The sequence below is a fragment of the Perca fluviatilis genome, chromosome 2 (genome assembly GCF_010015445.1).
Source record: "Perca fluviatilis chromosome 2, GENO_Pfluv_1.0, whole genome shotgun sequence".
Taxonomy (NCBI): Eukaryota; Metazoa; Chordata; class Actinopteri; order Perciformes; family Percidae; genus Perca; species Perca fluviatilis.
The window spans coordinates 43768598-43789647 of record NC_053113.1 but is presented as its reverse complement, the minus strand read 5'-3'; the positions used below and the strand labels follow the sequence as shown (position 1 = coordinate 43789647).

The window sequence follows — 21050 nt, the reverse complement described above, 5'->3', positions numbered from 1 at the left end:
CTGGTCCTGTCCAGTGAATATATTTTGTTACCTATAAGTTCTTCACTTCATTTGGATAATGTTGATTTTAATTAGTTGCCATGCGACCTGGGTTAAGAAAAGTGTTCTACAAACAAAGATGGTGATGAAGATGATTATTATTACACAGCATGCAGGGTTTTATTTTGGAGGGCATAGCCGGAAGTGTTTGTTTTCATGCTAGTAAACTTGAAAGCGGTATAAGCCTTTCCACTGACTGCCACGTCGAGCTCTGTGAGGAACAGCAGGTTTTTAACTTACTGTACTTTATCCTGTAACAAACCTGACGTCTGGGAGAAACACTGGAAGAGCGAGCCAAATCAAATTTCTCAGCGTGGAACTGTTGACAACTTGGACTCTGCCCGTAAGATAACGTTAACTCTCAATGACAGATTTATTGAATGGTCCGCAGTATTTTTTCAGTGTTGTAACTTAACTAGCTTACATTTCCTAAAATTAGTACATGCTAACTAGCATTAGGAGCCACCGGATACAGGACCGTACTGTCCCTCAACAGCAGTATTATAACGTTACGCATGACAAAAATGTGTATCCATGTGACTAGCTAACTGATTAACCTAACAGTAAAAGTTTAAACAAAATTAGCTAGCTAGCTAGGTTAACTCTGTAACATTACTTAACGTAGTCACTGGCAAAGTCACTAAGTTACCTAATTTGTGTAGGGAGCATGTTATAGCGTGTGTTATTAGCTTGACTGCTGCTGCTACCGCCGCGGTAACGTTAAAGTTACTTTTCAGCAACGATTTGTCACCCAGCAACTGATATTGGAAGTTAATGTCATGATACCGTTTTTTTGTTTTTGTATTTACAGTTTACTAGACTAACGTTAAATTACATGAAAGGTTATTTGTCTTGTCAACAGTATTTGCCATTTGTGTGGCACCAGTCAGTAGCAGCTTAAAATATACCGTAATATTAGTATTTGTATGGGTTGGAACTACAAATTTAACAGTAAACATTAACTGCGAATACACCGTACAGAGCATGGTGTAACGTTAGTGCTTTACATTTTTAAAGGGTAACTAAGGTATTTTTCAGACTGGGCCCTATTTCCCCATGTTTTTGTGTCTAAGGGCGTTTTCACGATATTAGGATCGTATATTGGCCTGGAAAAAATAACAGATCTCCAGCGATCCAGTTTTTTTTTTTCTCCATCGCAGCACCCGTGTTAACTGCGTACCCTTCTCACTCATGGTAGTAACAGAGCTGCCAACTCACGCATTGGCCGTGACACACACATTTGATTGGTTTCACACGCCACACCCCCGATTTCTCACGCCGAAGTGTCAACCCGGTCGCAAAATTACGAATCCCACTATGGCCACGCCAAGACCTGCCCTACAAAACAGCTTGATTGGTTGGGGTTAGGCATTTCACCTTGAGTGGTTAAGGTTAGTATAGCTGATTGGTCAGGGGATAGGACCAGCATGGATGCCTGGCCATTAGTAGTGTGTGAATGCTATTGAAGGGCGGGTCTTGGCGTGGCCATAGTGGGAAAACATTTTTGCAACCCGGTCGGTCAAATGCCTGAAAGTTGAGTTTATCTATAGATCTACCTTTTGAGCCGCTCGTGATTGACTAGTTATGCTTTCAGAGAAGGAGAGGGGGTTCCCTGTCTGGAATTTTTGAAATGTCGCAAATGTGAGAACATTTCTTCACGAGCAATCCCAGGCGCATTTCCCCGGCTTCAGGTATGCTTTGAGTATTACAGACCCGTCCGTCGCTTTGTGTCCACTCTCTCTGTAAAATAGAGGTGAGCAGCGCGGCTGGTAAGTGTAGCAACTTCAGTTAACGTTTACTGTTAAATTTGTAGTTCCAACTAGGGCTGAAACGATTCCTCGAATAACTCGAATAATTCGATTACAAAAAATCCTCGATGCAAAATGACTGCCTCGAAGCTTCGTTAAATCAATGTTACCAACGTTGTATCGCTGACGGACGGTGTTTCCGCACGGAGCATTATTACTGTCGCACAGACGCTGCTAAGTCTTCTGCTGGTGACACATGCTAGAGCGTAAATAGCGAGGGGATAAGAGAAGAGATCGGCTGGAAAAAACGACAGAAAGTGTCCAAAGTTTGGAATCAGTTCAAACGTAATTAAAACTAAAACTCTGTACAGTGTGTCTGCTGCAAAATCAAACTAGCTTACCACAATAATAGTACGACGTCTAACTTAATCATCCATTCCACGAAGAGGACCGACTAAAGTAAATCACAGAGCCGTATGGACGATGAAACTACACCAAACACAACAAGTACCAAAACAAAGACAAGAAAATACGTAGTGCCTAATGGTGACCAAGATCTGATGAGCCGACGCGTTGACTATCTCTTCGGAAAAACAGCTGATTGTTGCGCATCTCTCTCTCTCTCGCTCTCTCTCTCTCTCTCTCTCTACGGAAAAACAGCTGATCAACAATCTAATAGCATAAGTGTAACAGAGCTGTGTGACATTATAATCAAATATATAAATGAAAATAGGTTGAGTATAACTAATACTTACATATAGGCCTACTGTATATACAGATCAGTCTCAAGTTGAAACTTGTAGTTCTGAAAGTTAAGTTGCACAACTTAATGTAATGTTTATGTATGTTTAATTTATGCCTTAGTTTGAGGTTATCATTTGAAAAAAAAATATTTAAAAACAATGTAATATGTCACTTAAATGCACTTAATATGTTTAGTTTTTTGAGAGATGATATTGTAAGCAATGTAGGCAATACAAATGTTGCTTTTTCCGAAAATATTGCTTTTTTTTCCCTAGTTTGGGTTGTTTAAAAACGCAAAAAATTAGATTAATCGATTACAAAAAGAATCGATAGCTGCAGCCCTAGTTCCAACCCATACAAATACTAATATTACGGTATATTTTAAGCTGCGACTGACTGGTGCCACACAAATGGCAAATACTGTTGACAAGACAAATAACCTTTCATGTAATTTAACGTTAGTCTAGTAAACTGTAAATACAAAAACAAAAAAACGTTATCATGACATTAACTTCCAATATCAGTTGCTGGGTGACAAATCGTCAGACGGTCTGAATGAGATACTACCATAACAGCGAAGCAATAACATGCACAGCAGACTATATTACAACTCTCCAAATCTCGGAGAACACAGATGGGAGGAGTTATATTTTGAATGTGCACAAAGTAAATAAAAAAATTAATTGAATTGAAAGTTGTAAACATGAGCAGAAATCTGATGTAACACATCTGAGCTATTGAAGTCCAGGGGTTTATAAATTAATTAAAATGAATGAATGTATGATTTACATGAATTAGTGCCACATGCACATTTAAAGAGATTTACTTCCCCAACAAAAGACGCAAAAGAGGAGGGAAGAGTAAATTGTTGACTCAGAGAGATGATGTTAAATTAGAAAAAGTTGATCTACTAGAGTAGAGAATAGTTGAAAGTAATACAGAATGCCTGAGGGCCTTATTTTTCTATATTTTGAATTGTTTCCAGCATAAATTGATGTAAAAAAGGGTAGAAATAGGTACATAAAAATCCAGTGTTTATGTCTCCTCACAAAAGCTCACTGGGGGGGGGATACTGGGAAACTTTGGCTAACTATTGTGCATCTCTAACCTCTGTGCATCTCTAAATGTCTTTTGTCTTGCTGTTGGTATTTTTCAGTATATTTTCTGGACCTGGTGGGGAAAGACCTTGATTGAAGAATGAATTTCCCTCACTGCCTAATCTAATGAGATTTGGTCTTTGGCCACCAGTCCCCCTGGTGTCCAAAAAAATGGTTATTTCTATTTATTTAGTTTTAAAGGATTAGAATGTATGTAAATCAGTGGTTTTCATTCTTTAGAATGTCAGTGGTCCTAGTAGATCCCTTTGGTAGACCAATGTTAAACTTTGGGTCCCTGGTGCCTACACTGAGAACCACTAGTGTGTGTGTGTGTGTGTGTGTGTGTTGTAGTAGTAGGAGTAGTAGTAAAGAGAGAATGGGAGAAGGAAGTTTGTGTGAGGTGGACCTGGTCACCACAGACCCAAATCTTCTCAGCTGTTGCTACTGTCATATGATGCACTGTCTCTTCATGTGGCACATTATGTTTGGCACATTGTATGGGTCACTTCTTATATCATAACAAGGTAATACAATGTATAATCAAGTGATGACTGATTAACATTAACGTAAATGCTAAATGCCCTAATACCTTTTGATACTACAACAATGCAAAGTTTGCAGTTTTGCACATATCATGTAAGACTCGATTTCTCCATTTCTTTGCACAAAACTCTCCAGAAAGTGCCATTTTATGGTTTATTTAAAAAAAAAAAAATTTACATTTCTTTAAATGGATAAAACACCATAGCATATAACAATTTGTGACTTAAACAGTTTCTAACACTAATCATTTTACATTTAAAAATGTAGCTACACCGCCCAACGGCATGCTGGGTAACATTATAGCTGCTAGCCTAGCTAGCCAGGTAGCATAACAGTCTGTTAAGCTGGGAGAGGCTCCGGTCGCTACTGCACATTCAAGAACCGAGAAGAAAGTTAGCTAGAATAGAATGAAGAATAGATGAAGAAAGACCGGCGATACACCAGAACAACGTGTGCTCAAGAGAGGAGCCGTCTGTTGTTCCGAAGTTTTTTGTTTCTAAAAAACGGACATAATTTAGCAACTGTTGTTGCCCGTTGCTCTAACGTTACTCGGCCATACTAACGATACTGTGCTAACGTTAAAGACCTGTCACTTCAAGCATGTAGCAGAGCAACGTTATGAACGCAGTCCACCTACCATTGAGAAAGACGGGTTCAGAGCAATGATTAAAACACTGGATTTAAGATGTCTTGCCTCGCTGAAATACGTCCGCCAACCTACTAACATTATTCAAACAGCGAAGGAGGCTGACAGCGGAGCTACATTCAGTCGCCACACTACAACCAGACTACAACCTAACTTACCGGTGGCCAAGGTAGTGTTTATACAACTAGCTTACAACAATTTTGTTTTGAAAGGGAAACAATGTTAAAGTTGTTTAATAGTTTAGCTTCTGTAACTGTTTCATGGATTCTCCTTCATATAAAGTTATTGTATAATGTCGTGGAGCCAAACCCTTTAGTAATCAAAGCTTTTAGTAAACATGATGACATTAACATGTTTTTGTGATATTCTATGTACTCCTGACAGTAGAATAAGCCATTATAAACCTATATAAAGGTGGCCCATTATTGTTATTTATTTAAATTTATTTTAAGAAGTTTGATTACATTATATTTTTGATTTGAATGCACAATTGTTTTTAAATAACAAATAAATAAGAATTCAATACATTACATCTATGTTATTTTGTCTTAGTTAGGAAAGTATTGTGCCTTTAGTCTCTTCCACATGGTGGAAGGAAGGTATAAGGTGGAAGGTATACAGTTTATTATTAATTCAGCAACGGTATCGGATCGGTATCGGGTATCGACAGATACACAAAGCCCTGGCATCGGTATCAAGACTGAAAAAGTCGGATCGGTGCATCCCTAGTTTTCACACCTGTAGTTCATTTGCTTTGGTCCGAATCAGTTGGTGAGTTTGTAAACTTGGAACAATTTGCCTTTGGTTTGGTTTGGTTTTACACCTGGGGTCCGTTTCAGAAAGCAGGTTTAGTGAAAACTCTGAGTTTGTTAACCCTGAGATGAGGGGAACTCTGGGTTTTCCTTTTCAGAAAGGGAGGTAGCTTAAGCTTAAGTTACTATGGTAACTGAGCCTGGTCGGGAGCAGGTTTTCTTCAATAAACCTCGAGTTTCTCTCACTCTCCTCCTCTTTCATTTCCTCATTCATTCATTCAGTCTGTATCAGGCGCATTTTAGCGCAGTTTGTTTTCTGCATGAATAAAAAAAAAACTGTTGGTTTATTAACCATGTTAGGCAAACTATAAAATGTTTTTTTTTTTCTCATAACATGGCATTTCCTTTTGTCGACAATCCCGTTGATGAAGAAGCTGTATTACTTCACAGGGAGTTAAACGTACGTTGGGAGATGATATTGAGGCCCCGACTATAGATACATCTTCATTTCCAGATACTAGTCTACCTATTTGAGTGGTATCGTTTTTCTTCCTAGTCTATCAGTTATGTAGCCTACATAACCTTATCCGTCCTCCTATCCAGTGTTTCCTCTATGTTGATTTTGTAGTGGCGGCCCACCATGGCAAAATTTCTGCCACCACGGTATCAGAAATAGAGCTGTCCAAAAAATTTAGTCGCAGTTGCCTTTTAAATGATCATGCCGACATAATTAGCCTTTCGCCAAGCCCCGCCCCCCTTAGTTACTGTTGCTACATCCGACAAACAAATGGTCAAACACGACCAGCGCGACAGATTGCCATGACGGGAGGAGGTATACCCGTGCGTGTCAGTGACCTTTTTTGGAGCAATACCTCCGCGATATCCTCCAGATCGAGGCAAAAGGGGTTACAGTATGCAGTGGAGGGATATATTCAAATGTTCGACTTTGTTGTAAACTGACGAAAAATAAAGTTGGGGAGCTCAAAGACCCAACACAACAGCAGCTAATGTAGCTAGCATTAGCTAACATGTTAACTAATGTTGGCTAAAGCTAAAGGGCTCGTTAAACTTAGCTTAGAGAGTAGGTTAACTTTGGTCCAATTTGTGTTCTTGCCTCTAGTTAGTAGATCTAGACAACACGGTAACTAGTTAGCTGTTAGCCTTACCTTTGAGCAGACGTATTTATGCTTCGTAATGTTCAACACATTTGTCCACACGGTTTTATCCATTGTAGGCACCGCTCACGTTGGCCCTTATTTATGAAACGTTTTCTCTTGAACGTGAACGATTTATTTGTACCATTGACCGAGTTATTTCGGCTTGTTTTTCCAGCCCCTCTGCTGTCAGGAGACCGGGTCCAGCACGGGGGGGGCGGAGGACACGCACTCTCCCGCAGCTGTTGCCTCATTCTGACTCATGAAAAAAACGAGTAAAATAAAAGACACTGCATAAATTCAGCTACTGTGTGTTTATTTAAATATAAGTACACCTACATGTAGGCCTAAGAGATTGCAATATAAGCCTGTATATTACTATTAGGACTATAGAATACATGTGTCAAGGATGTAGGCTATAAACTTCAGCTGGATTCCGATTTACTACGGCAACACTGTTGACCGCATGATCTCTTTTCATTTCGCATTCTTTCTACAGCCTTTAATACCAGTTTTCAGGCTGCCAAATAGTAAACACGTTAGTGCAAATGAATCCTCCAGACAATCTCTCGGGGTATCTAGTGTCTGATTTACAAACGCCGTGGGCGCACCGCTTCACCATCTTGCTTGTTTGTCGGACCTGCTCACATAGTAACGGTTGCTATGATGTGTGATTGGCAGACATGGGGGACTCGAGTCACATGACTTGACTCGAGTTAGACTCGAGTCGCAAATTTTAGGACTTGAGACTTGCTTGATTAACATTCATAAAAGACTTGACTTGACTTTGACTTGATATTCATGACTTGAGACTTGACTTAGACTTGAGTCAAATGACTTGAAATGACTTGATTTTCTGTTTAATAAATATATTTTTCCCTTCTGATATTGAGGAGGAGTTAATTTTACGATTTTAGTGCTATTGCATGCGCAGGAACCGTTGATATGATGACGCGGCGCGCGGCGGCAGACCGTCAGTAAACAACACTGGCTATGGCTAGTAGGCTAACTTAACGTCATGGATCCCTGTCATGGGCGCCGATACCGTGGGTGCTCGAGCTCCGGAGCACCCACGGAAAATACTGACCGCCCACGAGTGCCAGACTGCCAGTTCATTTTTACGTTAATCTAAAATTAAACACTGCAGTTGTGGAGCGTCTGTCATAGTGTGATTGGTTATGCCGGTGGCATTGATTCTTAATTTCCCACGAAGCTGATCGCGGTTACGTGCCAGTTAAACTTTTCATCTCCAATCCTATCTGTATTTGTGAGAAGTGGCGCTGTCCTGGCTTTATTATGGCGTGTGTGTTCGTGTCGGCCGCTGTCCGTAAGGTTCTGAAATGCAAACACTTTTTTTGTAAAGGGTGTGCGCGTGTGAGCACCCACGGAGGAAAACATAAATCGGCGCCTATCCCTCTGCACAGAAAATAATAAAGTTTGGCTATAAGGATTACACATCTGACCAGGCAAAGAGAAAACATATGGCAGTTTGCAAGGTCTGCAATAGGCTACTTATTTTCCGAATTTCATCAGACACTTAAAATCGGGAGAGATTCGGGTTCCAGTCCCCGTATTCAGCTGAACAACTATTTGGACGTTTGTGATGGACAGAAGTCCCTTCAGTTTTTGGCCATGAATAAGCACACCCTCCCCTCTTTGTTGAGCGAATAAAACTAGGCACACATACACACACAACACAAACTGCGCTCTCTCTCTCTCTCTCTCTCTCTCATAAACACACACACATGCAGACGTAAGTATGTGAATAATTAAAGCTAGGCACACATACAACACACTGCACTCACACACACGCAACACGCACACATTCACTCACAAATACACTGTCAAATATCACCATATACTTTCCATTCCATGTGATAAGCAAAGGTGGTGGGATTCAGCTACTCCTAAAGAATATGTTTTGTTCTTTAAGAGAAGGAAAGGTTAAAGGATGTGTTTCTGTCTCATAAAAGTGAGCCATGTTTGAAGAATATTATTTGACTTAGGAACCATTATACTTTAATTGTTTGAAGGAATTTCATGATTTAATGTCATGTTTGAGGCATATTGAACAATGTTGATTTATTGTTGGCCTAATATCAGTTTTAGGCTGTGATTTTTATTATCTGTGTTAATTTAAACTCTTCAATGTATGTGGACGCAATGTCTTTTGAGTAAAAAATGCAAATAAAACTCCAGCAGTTCATAATCACTGTCTTTAGCTCGTTTAAAAATGGAAACTTTTGTATGACTTGACTTGTGACTTGCTTGACCAAAGCTATGACTTGACTTGACTTGCTTGATTGTCACAAAAAATGACTTGGACTTGCTTGAGACTTGAAGGTTAAGACTTGAGACTTGCTTGCGACTTGCCCATGTGTGACTTACTCCCATCTCTGGTAATTGGACAATGGCCGTTTTGGGGGAGGGGCCGGCGAGAGGTCAATTCACCCCCTGTTGGCTACCGCTCACATTGCAATTTAACAACAGTTAGAACTATTCAAAGGTTATTGGGCCCGTCCAATTTAACTCCACATACTGTTGTGTTGGTGTAGTTTATTGTCAAAATGTTCGCTTTCTTCTGAGTCGACTATTAAACGAACAGGAGGGGGGTTTGTTGTTCGGACAGACCTGCCCCCACTACTAAAAAAAATCCTAAAGGAAACACTGTATCACTAACGTCACCCATCGTGGACATGCTCTACATCCCAGCAGATTATTTGTGTCGCATTGCATTTCTTTGCAAACGGCAGTTTTCTTTACAACATTGGTGATGCGGAGCATATTAGTAAAGCCACTGTTTCAAAGTGCCGTAAGAAGAGTGTGACTCACTCTGAAACGTGTTTTAAAAGTTTTTTTAGTGTTCCCTGGACACAAACCAGTAACAGCCATTAAAAAGGAGTTCCACAGTATTGCAGGTGAATGATGTAAACCCTTTGAAATAAAAGATTATGAATTATAATTCTGTTAATGATGGTGCTGCAGCCTCAGAATGGGATTAGTAGGCCTAGTCCTTTTCGCCCGCAGGATTGCACCTAAATTGAATATATTATAGGTTCAATACCATTTCACCATTTAATATTATACTTACGATTAAATATGATATTAATACACTATATTGGAACTTACGCATTTACTTTAGCAGCAATTTTCTCCCACGCAAATTCTCTCTCTTTTGCAGCAGCTGTTGTGTTGCGTTTTTAACAAAATACATGTTCAAACTCGATGTGCGCTGCGATGTGTCGATGAGTATTTCCGCCGAACAATTTGTTTGTGGTTGTTACCATGGTGAATCGTAGTATTATAGGGCCATTCATGCTGCCTTTTTATAGTGGTGGTGCACGCGCTTAACTCTGAGTCAATTGAACCAACTCAAATCAGCTGTTCTGGAACCGAAAACTCAGAGTTTCCCATCTCAGGGTAAATCAACTCAAAAGTTCAGGGTTAGACTCAGAGTTTCTTAAACCTCCTTCCTGAAACGGGCCCCAGGAAAAATCCAAGCATACCAAAATGCGTCATTACAAATCACACAAGATCGTCTACTCTTATTGGTCGGATGTTTCTAGGGGCGGGAGCAAGAAAGTAAACAGGAAGAAGGTACTATGTTCTGGACTAGTGCATACCATCTTATTTCATTATAATGATCGGACATTGTTTCGCGAGGTTACTACGTCTGCTTTGGTCACGAGACTTCGCTCTGCTCTGCCGGCGTCTGTCTCCAATTTTAGCACTCAATGGTGTTTTTTGCCTGGCAGCTCTGCCAGGCAAAAAACACAGATAAACAATTTTAGCGGCAGCTGGTGTGACCACAGAGATGCGAGTGATGGACGGAGAGAGAGAGAGAGAGAGAGAGAGAGACGTTCAATCTCAGAACGGTGTGCAACAGTGAGATTATAGACTGTAAATATTAAAGCGCCCATATTATGCTCATTTTCAGGTTCATAACTGTATTTTAAGATTGTACCAGAATAGGTTTACATGGTTTAATTTTCAAAAAACACCATATTTTTGTTGTACTGCACAGCTCTCTCTCACTGCTGCAGATGCTCTTTTCACCTGGTTTCTGTTTTAGCTACAGAGTGAGACCTCTTTTCATCTTCTTCTTCTGTACTATCTTTGATTGCACTCGCACATGCTCAGTAGCTCAGATGTAGAGCATGTCAGCTAGCTAACTCTAGAGACAGTAAAAGAAAGCCTGTTTCACCAGAGACACAAAAGAACACCCCAAATCCTAGAAAAAGTGATTTTTTCATAATATGGGCACTTTAAGTCTATGTTTGAGATATGTTTTCTCTCGTTTGGTGGGTGTGTCTCGGCTCAGGTCACAGGTGATACTCAATCAGCAGAGACGTCTGTAAACTCGTGGTAATAAAACATTTAAAACTGCATCACTGTAGTGCAGGCCTCCTCAAGTTTAATATTGTGATTATACAACAAAATAAGTGATCAATCTGTATTCATATTGTGCAGCAATTCACTCTTGAAATACAAAAGACAGGATTTATAGTCCCTCCCTGTTTACTAAACCAGCCAGTTTAACGTGGGATTTATCAAACTGAATAAATCCCGCCCGCACATAAAAACAAAACTGCTTTGCTTGCTCCATCGTGTTGTAAGTAAGACATCTGCTGAAAAAATTATTGTATTCATTAGCATGATTGCCATACTTTTTATTTCAGAAACATCCAAAACACCAAAGTACGAAGAGTGGACTAGACGTGAGCTTTTATTTTGAAAAGTCGAAGCTCGGGACGGCACCAGCCGGGAGAGCATGAGATGGGAGCATAGACTGTATATTACTAATATTTTATTAATAATATGAATTCAACATCCAGTCTATGGACGGGAGGGCATGAGACGGGAGTTCTCTTTTTACTATGCAGCCATACCCGACTCTAATAAAAAGGCAGAGAGCTCTCTCCCTGTGTGGCTGTTCCACTTAGCTGCTCCCTCTAGAGGCCTGGAGAACTTCCGTTGTGTAATCTGGATGCAGTGGTTTTTTTGTTGCATTTGCTTTCGGGGTTTGTGTGCTTTCGTGCAACGTTTTTGTCTCTTTTGGCGTTTTTTTCAATGTTTTTTGCACTTTTTTGACGTTTATTGCTTCTTTTTCCTACCACTAACACAAACTCATTACTAGATTTACACTTATTTTTGGAATTCATGGTCAATAAACCTCATTTAGAGGAAATTATACTTAATTCTTGAGTTAAAAAGCTGAAAGTCTGAATTTTTTAGACTAATATTAAGGAAGGATAATAACAATAATCACAGAATGGCATATGCCAACGTTCAGTCAAGAAAAAATTCTACAGTATTTCTTTTCAAATGCTAAATAATTGAACAAAATTCAATGAAAGTATAGATTTTTGTTGTACTTGCGATGCGCGTTGTATGGAATGATCCATGTTATTTTTGGGTAATAAGTCAAATTTGACCCGAAGACAACACAAGGGTTAAGTAATGTAGTTAGCTAGCTAGTCCGTCTGTTTTGTTTAAATCTTCTATGGTGCTTTGGATAATTAGCTAGTACGTTACAGAAAATGACGACGCTATAGCGGAGATGGCCGTCATTTTTTAGCATTATGCAAACGTAGTTCCACAGGGATTTGTGCTTTTATTTTTCTAATCTGTTCAGAACAACTTGTTTGCTAACTTTTGCAAAGTCCTAAGGGGTATGGCTGTTGATGGTTATTGTTGATTTCGTTTAGATGTGCCAAATTGTAATAAGTGATTATTGGTTGGACTGTTGAGCTAAAGCTATGCTAGCGGCAGCTGTGATAGTGGGAATTAATGTTCTATTTTAATTTTTTTGTTCATTTAAGCAAAAAATACAATGTTTTATTATATATAAATGATAATTGGGAGGCAGGGTTTACTTCGTAGGCTATGAACCTGCGTATCTGGGTCACACAACAGTAGGGTTGGGTACGAACCCGGTACTTTTACCGGTACCGACCGAATCACGTTGGTACTACCGAGTATTGGTTCACGTAAAGTCAAACGGTGACAAACTTTGGTACCTGAGAGTAAGCGCAAGCTTATCTGTCCTCTCTGCATGTTGGCAGAGAGCAGAGGTCCGACACGCGCGTGCAGAGATGCGGACGGAGTAAACTACCTTGGCTCTGCAGTTTTGTTGAAGTCACAGTGAGTCACGGTGATGCCGATAAAGCGGTTTCAAGTGTGGTTACAGTTTTTAAAAACTTCACGGAGACATCTTTCACCGTGATATGATAATAATGGCGAGACGAAAGCGGTCGCAGTGCTGTTGACATTACACTTCCTCTGACAAGAGCAGGCACAACGGTGGTTTCGTAGCCCTGGGGACTGACTGACAGGCTGAGGTTGCAAGGCAAGGCAACTTTACTTCTACGGCACCTTTCAGCAACAAGGCGATTCAAAATGCTTTACATGAAACATTAAAGAGCAATTAAAAATGGTCATGATGAAAATAAAACAGGCTAAAATAGAATAATATACAAATACAAGAATAAAAGTAGAATAATTATTCAATTTAATAGGTTGTAGGGACGGCTTTGGGAGGAGAGAGGTAGGGGTTTTATTTTGTTTGTGTTTAATTTCTGTCAGTGTAAAATATTCTAAACAAATAACATAACGTTCTAAGTAAATAGGTTTGGAATTATTTTTACAACTGAAATATTTTTTTTTGTAATTACAGAGGGAAATTACCGAAAAAAAGTACCGGAACCGAATTCCAGGTACTGGTATCGGTAGTGGTATTGGTTCACATGCGAAAGGTACCCAACCCTACACAATAGAGGTCGACCGATAGTGGATTTTACCGATACCGATAGCCGTATTTGCCGATAACCGATAATCGACCGATAGTATTTAGAATTGATACACCCACAGCAATGCTACACAAGCATGTGTGTTGTCTAAAACAGTTCTCCTACATATTTGGAGTCATCCAGTGCAAAAATAAACATAATGAGCATTATAATTCATATAAAGGACAAACTATTTACATTTCTTCAAAAAAGGCCCAAATGTATGCCAAATCTCAAAACAGTGACGCCATTCTTCTCTGTAGAACTGTTTAGAACGGTAACAAACGATCTCTGACCTGGAGGGATCTATCTTTCCCACTATATACTCTCTGTTCTCGCTTGGATGCCCATATAAGGCGTAATGTGTGAAGGACCTGCCTTCCCATTGGTTGAAAACATAAACAAAGGCATCATGGGAGATTCCCTTGTCGGTAGCACGGAGTTAGCGGCAGAAATGACCGAAAACGTGATGAATTATGGACATCAAGTGGATAAATCTTGGATGTAACAGTTTTGATTTAATGCTCAACAACCCCGAAAAAAGTTCCAGGATGGATAGAAAATCACCTGTTAAGACTAGAAAGACACCAAAGACACCCCCGTGACGGCTAATTCGTTAGCTTTTAGCTGCAGCAATCAGTAAGTCTCTACGTTTAACTGTTATTAAATTATCTAAATATGAATCAGAGGTGCCGTTTGGGATCGTGGACGATCCATTTGGGTTGGACTTGCGTTTATTTTTGTCAGTGTTTTAACCGCTTGAGGTAAGTTAGCCTACTACTAATGTTTAGTGTCATCTCAGCCTTGAAAGCAAACAAACATACTGTGCTGTTCTTTCTCTACTAATGCAGCATCTATTCAACAAATTATTAACTTTATAATGATATGACAAAATGTACTGTATACCTACCTTTTTGCTGTCGATGCTTTAAACGCGCATCTGATGTCAGCCTTCTCCGCACAGCATGTACTCTCCGTGCAGCGCACAGTAACGTATTGAAAATAAACAACACAAGGCATCAGTGATAGTTTTTATTTTGCTTCTAGAGGCCGCTATTGTAATGCATGATGCCAGCAGACCCTTCTCAGCTCTCGCCTAATGTGTAATGAATGACAGCGCACGCTTCTCAGCTGCTCCAGCAACGGACGCAACCAGAAAAAACTATCGGTATGGATTTTTGCTGATAACAATAGTTCCACCAATCAGCTATCGGTGCCGATTAATCGTCAAAACCGATGAATCGGTCGACCTCTACTACACAACAGTGATATATAACAAAAGATGTATCCTGGGATTCAGTTAAACTTTAATTTGATTGAAAAATTTATTAATAAAAAATTTATTATTTCACTACAAAGAGACAATTATATTGTTAATCGCAATTATTTCTGAGACAATTAATTGTCCAGCAAAATTTTGAATTGTTACAAGCCTACTACCTCGCTCACCCAAGTGAGGGAACGGTACTGCGTGTGTGGGAATATTTGACTATTCTGGGTCACCCCTACTTTGTACGACCTCTGTTGTCTGCATGCTCTGAAACCATTTACACGCGCGGACGCTGTTATCTTTTGTGGGGAAGCGTAATTCTTAGCGTAGCGGCTGCATAAGAGAAAAGCGTGAGGGAAAAGAGACAGCAAAGACGATGTAAAGTGAACAGTAAACACCAAGCTTCTAAAGACATGGACTTCATCTGTTAATACTGTCAGTAAAAAGAAGGGTGTTACAAAGTGGAGACTGCAGTGCACACTGAGTGTCTCACACACACAGCAGACCTTTTTTGTTTACTTTTAAATCGCACAGAGTGACGTGATTGCAATTAGATTAATCGTGCAGCCCTAGACAAAATACACACTGCGATACACTGGTAAGAGCATATTACGTGTAACTATGTATCTAGCTTATTTATATAGCTCATGTTGTTTTTGAAAAGAAAAACTTATATATATATCATATATAATAAATACAAAATACAACCATTTAAAGTTGTATTTTACATACCACACAAAATAAAACTCCTCCCTACCTCCAAAACCTGTCCCTACAGCCTATTAAATGATTAATTTCTTACACTGCACTGTAACTTTTATTCTTTGTATCTTATTCTATTTTGGGGTGGCAGTAGCTCGTTCATAGGGAGTTAGGTTGGGAACTAGAGGATCACTGGTTCAAGGCCCAGTACGGACCAAAGTATGGAGTGTGGACTGGTAGCTGGAGAGGTGCCCTTGAACAAGGCACCAAACCCCCAACTGCTCGGGGCGCACATCCATGGGCTCTCCATTAGTCTAGATCTCTATTAGTGCATGCATAGGTCCTGAGCAGGTGTGTGTATTTTAGGCCTGCGTATAATGTGTGAAAAAACCTTTACCTAAAGAGTGAAAATGTGATGAGAATTTCCCCTTTTTAATTGCCCTTTATTGTTATGTAAAGCATTTTCAATTGCCTTGTTGCTGAAATGTGCTATAGAATTATAAAGTTGCCTTACACTTAATATTGCAGCTAGCGTTTTGGAAAGTGTAACCACACTCGTGGCTGCTTTTTTGGCATTGCCATGACTTACTGACTTGAACAAGCTCCATCTGCACTGCAGCTCTGTGTCGAAGCTGAGCTCTGCTCACTGTCAAACATGCAGAGGAGAGCACAGAAAAGCTTGCGCTTACATGCTCTCGGGTACCGAAATTTCAACAACGGCACAGATTGGTTAAACGTGAATTGGTCTTCTGTAGTACCGATGTAATTTGGTCGGTACCCTAAAATGTACAGAATTCAGTATTCAACCCTAGTTGTCAGCAAACATGATGATGGTGTTGGAGTCAAAGTGATATATTACAGTGGCTGGCACAGTTGTGTGTGTGTGTACAGGAAGTACATGTACATGCCGGTTTATTGAAAAGGGAAAATGATGGGATCATTGTTTATTCACTTTCCAGTATGTATTTCACAAACTAGTTAGCAACTTACCATGGAGACCCCAATTGACTTCGCAGTTGCCACCATCGTATACTCAGCTGTGATGCAATCTTCTACATATGCTGCAGACAGTGCTGAGAGTATTGTAGACAGTATTCTTCCTTTTACTTCTTTTCTTTTAAATTTTTGTGAATAAAAGACAATTTTGGTTCATTGATTATTCTTACAATTATATTATTATAATTATATATAATATTATATATATATATATATATATATATATATATATATATATATAGGGCTGGGCGATAAAACGATAACGATATGTATCGCGATAGACACGTAATCAATATCAATAGAAAATGCGTTCGATAAAACGTTCGATAACTTGTTTTTCTTCTTCGGAAGAAACCAGAAGTTGCGAAGCAAGTTTGGTTGCATGAACAAAGGCACTCACTCTCTGGTAACCTAGCAACGTAGGGAGTGACACTCTAAAAGCCAATCATGTAACAGTATCAAGTTTGGTTGCGCCACATCGCTGTCTCGTGTTGGATTCTACCATTCTACAATAACAGAACCGGCGGCGTGTAGCGATAAGTGGAAAGTGAGTGCCGCAGCGAGCGAGGAAATTGTTGATAAAACAGGAAAAGTCAGTATGGCAGTTTTGGGGATTTTATAAGTCTGACAGTCGTCCCCACCAACACTACCGCAAACTTGTTTTACCACCTTAGCCGCGCTCACACTTTGGAGCAAAGCCGTATTCGCCAGCAACGTCCAACAACATCTGCAGCTGCTACAGACCGCCATGGAGAGGTACTCTGCATCAGCGCCTTACTAAACGCTACAAAGAAATAACGGAGGCAGACGTGCTGAGCACTGTCCAGAAGCCAGGTTACCAACCTAGCACTAAACCTGCAGAAAATAGTTCTTCTCAGGTTTCAGGTTTCTCTATGTTTATATTTAACACTTTGCACCATTTTATTACACCTTATTAAGCAATTCTTACTTATTCTTTCTTCACTGTGATTTTAGACTTATGTTTACATTTTAATTATTTGAGTGGTTTCCATGGTTGTGTTGACATTTCTGCTTTTATAACTGAGGGGATTATAATCAGAGGAAGGTTAAGTTTAAAATAAAAATGTATAAATTTAATATATTTTTCTCATGGTCCACATTTTAAATAGGTCATAAAAAATATCAATAATTATCGATATCAACCGATATGAAACACTTATATCGTGATACAGTTTTCAGCCATATCGCCCAGCCCTATATATATATAATATATATATATATATTCTTACAAATGCGAACCTCCTCATTACCAGGTGACATTCATCAGGCTGAAACTAACGATTTCTAACAAGTTTGTTTAGTTAAGAGAGATTAATAAATCTGACTTAGAACACTTATACGAACAAACCTGACAGAAAAAAGTACTAAGGGGGAGATATAAAAAAAAAAAAAAATATTGGGAAAAAGGGGGGAAGTGTGTGGGTTTGGGGGAAAAAGGCTGAGGGGTGTACAACTTTACTTGAAAGTTGACTCATTGCGGTATGTTTCTGTCTCAGCCAGGTTCCTGTGAGCACAGCAAAGACAGAGTCAGCAGTCGTGGAGATATCATGAGGCAGCTCAAAGGCAAACCCAAAAAAGAAACGTCCAAGGACAAGAAGGAACGTAAGCAGGCCATGCAGGAAGCCCGACAGCAGGTGGCCACTATTGTACTGCCTACACTAGCTGTAGTGGTGCTGCTCATCGTTGTCTTTGTCTATGTGGCCACCAGGCCTGGTGCTATAGAGTAGACATTCAAGTTCTGCTAAGAAGACATGAACTCCTAAACGGGCTTTGAAAACTGACAATGGCTATACCCAAAGGATTACCCCCATCATGTGACAACCTGTCTGAAAGCCATCCCCAAAGTGTGTTTCTTTGCTCTAAGAAGGATTGAAGCTGCCGAAAGAAGAAATCAAACTGAGCAGAGAAACAATTGCTCCTTAGTGCCTTCAGATAACATCATCTTCAACATCCATTTAATCCTGTTCATTTTAGAGCAGCGCATGCATTCATGTTGTCTTACAAAATTATGCAATATCATGCATAGCAAAGGACTCATGCACAGCTTGCCAAGTTTGACCAGAGGTGTTAAAAAAATGTCTAAACTTTTGACTCGGTGCTATTTTTAATATTTCAAGTCAATGCAACATGAGCCTGGTCTCTGACATGTACCACTCTTTGGACAGCACCCACGCCTATCTGTATGAATAGTATGTAGGAAAAGAAGGATTCAGTCTGCTCCTGCATTGTTGAACATCTAAATGCAGCTCTAGAGTATCTTATTGAATGTAATTGTCAAATATGTTCTCTTAAGTCCAGTATGTTCAAACACACACAAATTTCTTCATCTTTAATGTGAATGTTACCCAATTTGTTTATATTAAGTTATTGACAACCATACCTTTGAGTTACTCATGACATCTGTGTGGATGTAAAAAGGTGCCTTAACAGATTTGCAGGTATTACTTCAGTTAAATAAAAAAATACAAATTTAAAAATTTTGAGTTTGGTTAGTGTTTTAGAATTCTTAATAGATAAGCATTGAAGCCAGACCATACTCCAGCGTTGACACAGCACTGCTGAGATCTTGGGACACAAGACTAGGTAGTATTTAAATGTATTCACTGAGCTTTAGTCTGGTTCTGATTACTTATATTTTTATTTGTAAGTCCGTCCTGGTAAAATATGGTGTCTATCTGTTGCTTTAACTTATTCAGTCACATTTATGTGGGATTCAGTTGGTCCAGTGGAGGTTGGGTGTCAGAAGTGTTCGAATCTTAACACAGGGACTTCAAAAATGTGCATATTAACTCATAGACAGGGTGGGATGACACAGGTAGTGCTTAGATACTACTAAGTATTGTACTGTGTACTTTTATTGTACTTCTGTTGAGTACAGCTATAAACCTATTGGTTTACACTGAAGATGTAAATCTTTAAAAACAACAAAAGTATAGTTTAATTTTACTAAATTTCTTCTGAAACAGGTGCCCACTGTAGATTTTAACAAATGTTAACTTACTCAAACATTATAGTAATTGGGGCAGCAGGACAGTGTATGTGGGATTGAGTCAAAAATAAAGTGTTGTTTCATGGCAATGAAGTTCAACAGTGTGGCTCATAAATGTGTTTTTGATACACACAACATATATTGTATTTAGGGCTGTCAGCATTAACGCGTTAATTGTGATGCGATTAAGGGGCCGAGCATAACGCGTTAATTTTTTTAAATTGCATGCCGCCATTTATTAATTTATTTTCACTTTACTCTGCTTTGTGTCGTGCCTAAAAGGGTCAAAAAGGCTACTATTTTGACCCTTTGCCATACTTCCTCGTAACACACCCTGCTGCTGCAGGCTGCAGGCATGATGGAGAAAGACAGCAGCAACACAATTCTGAATGGCGCTTTTTATTTTCCAAAGCTCCCAGACGGTTCGACAGGGTTGGGTACCGAAATCCGGTGCTTATACGGCACCGGTGCCTTAACGACCGGTATCTACCAGACCGAATAGCAACATGGATTTCGGTGCCTCATTCTGGTGCCACTGATATGCCTGCGCTTCTCTCTGATGCTATGAAACAGACGTTACAGGCAACAGAAACATCACGGCATGTGACGCTAGTTAACACTACACTCGACAGCAGCTAACGCTAGCATACCGCTAGCTAGTAGCTGGATTAAACACGGTTACAATGCTGACAGCTAACTCAACGGTGTAACAGTTCAATGAAACCTACAGCCTCGTGGTGCATTCAAAGTTATTGTTAAATGCCCTTTTCCCATCTAGTGGTTGTTTTTGTCGTTCAACAGCTATTTACTAGTGAAATAAATTAAATCATTTAATTTTGACCATATGGCCTTAGCAATAAACAAGCTGTTCTTTAATGTCGCCAACTGTTGTTTAGTACCCTTCTTTTTTTTACTTTCTTAAAAAGTATCGGTTAAGGCACCGGTACCGTTTTAAAAGTAACGCTTTAGCACCGGTATCGAAAAAAAACAAAACAATACCCAACGCTAATATTGACTCTAGTTTCAAATGTGTGACTACTTCACACATTTTTCTTTTGTTTACAGTAAATAAATAAATAATAAACAAATACAAATCTTAAAATCAAGATACACTGGTAAGAATTGCTTTTCATTGTTAATATGGACTTACAAACAGTTCTGAAATGCAAAATAATAGAATTTTAATCATGTGATAAAACATGCGATTAACTATAGAAATTCAGCGATTAAACGCGATAAAAAAAAGTATTGTTTGACAGCCCTAATTATAATAGATCAATCTAATTTCTGTGTGTGTGTGTGTGTGTGTGGTGTCCCACTCCTGACTGCTGGCAATCTCGGAAGATACAGTACAGCTCTCTCCAGCCACTCTCCACTATCACCACATCACATATCCTAGGTTAATCAGTGGCGGTTCTACATTAGAGATAATAAGCGGAGGTTACTGTCACTTTGGAATGTGGGATTTTGATGGATGACCTTTTGACCTGGGGGGTCAAGAGGTCACGACCTGTCAGAAATGTGATTGATGCCTTCCAGGTGTGTGTGACTGGACTGTTCT

General features: G+C 39.5%; 1 protein-coding gene across 3 annotated transcripts; it reads left to right on the top strand.

The window, feature by feature from the left end:
* The first annotated feature begins 212 nt into the window (after positions 1–212).
* On the top strand, positions 213–19582 carry smco4 (single-pass membrane protein with coiled-coil domains 4). Of its 3 annotated transcripts, XM_039791613.1 has the most exons (3): positions 213–382; positions 3688–3802; positions 17997–19582. In XM_039791613.1, exons 2-3 carry the CDS (start codon positions 3755–3757, stop codon positions 18225–18227), a joined length of 279 nt encoding a protein of 92 aa, XP_039647547.1. In that variant the 5' UTR covers positions 213–382; positions 3688–3754; the 3' UTR covers positions 18228–19582. The 3 variants fall into 3 exon arrangements, with proteins under 3 accessions (XP_039647547.1, XP_039647567.1, XP_039647556.1); XM_039791633.1 differs by lacking the exon at positions 3688–3802; XM_039791622.1 differs by lacking the exon at positions 3688–3802 and having other exon boundaries at positions 217–382; positions 18001–19582.
* Positions 19583–21050: the final 1468 nt, after the last annotated feature.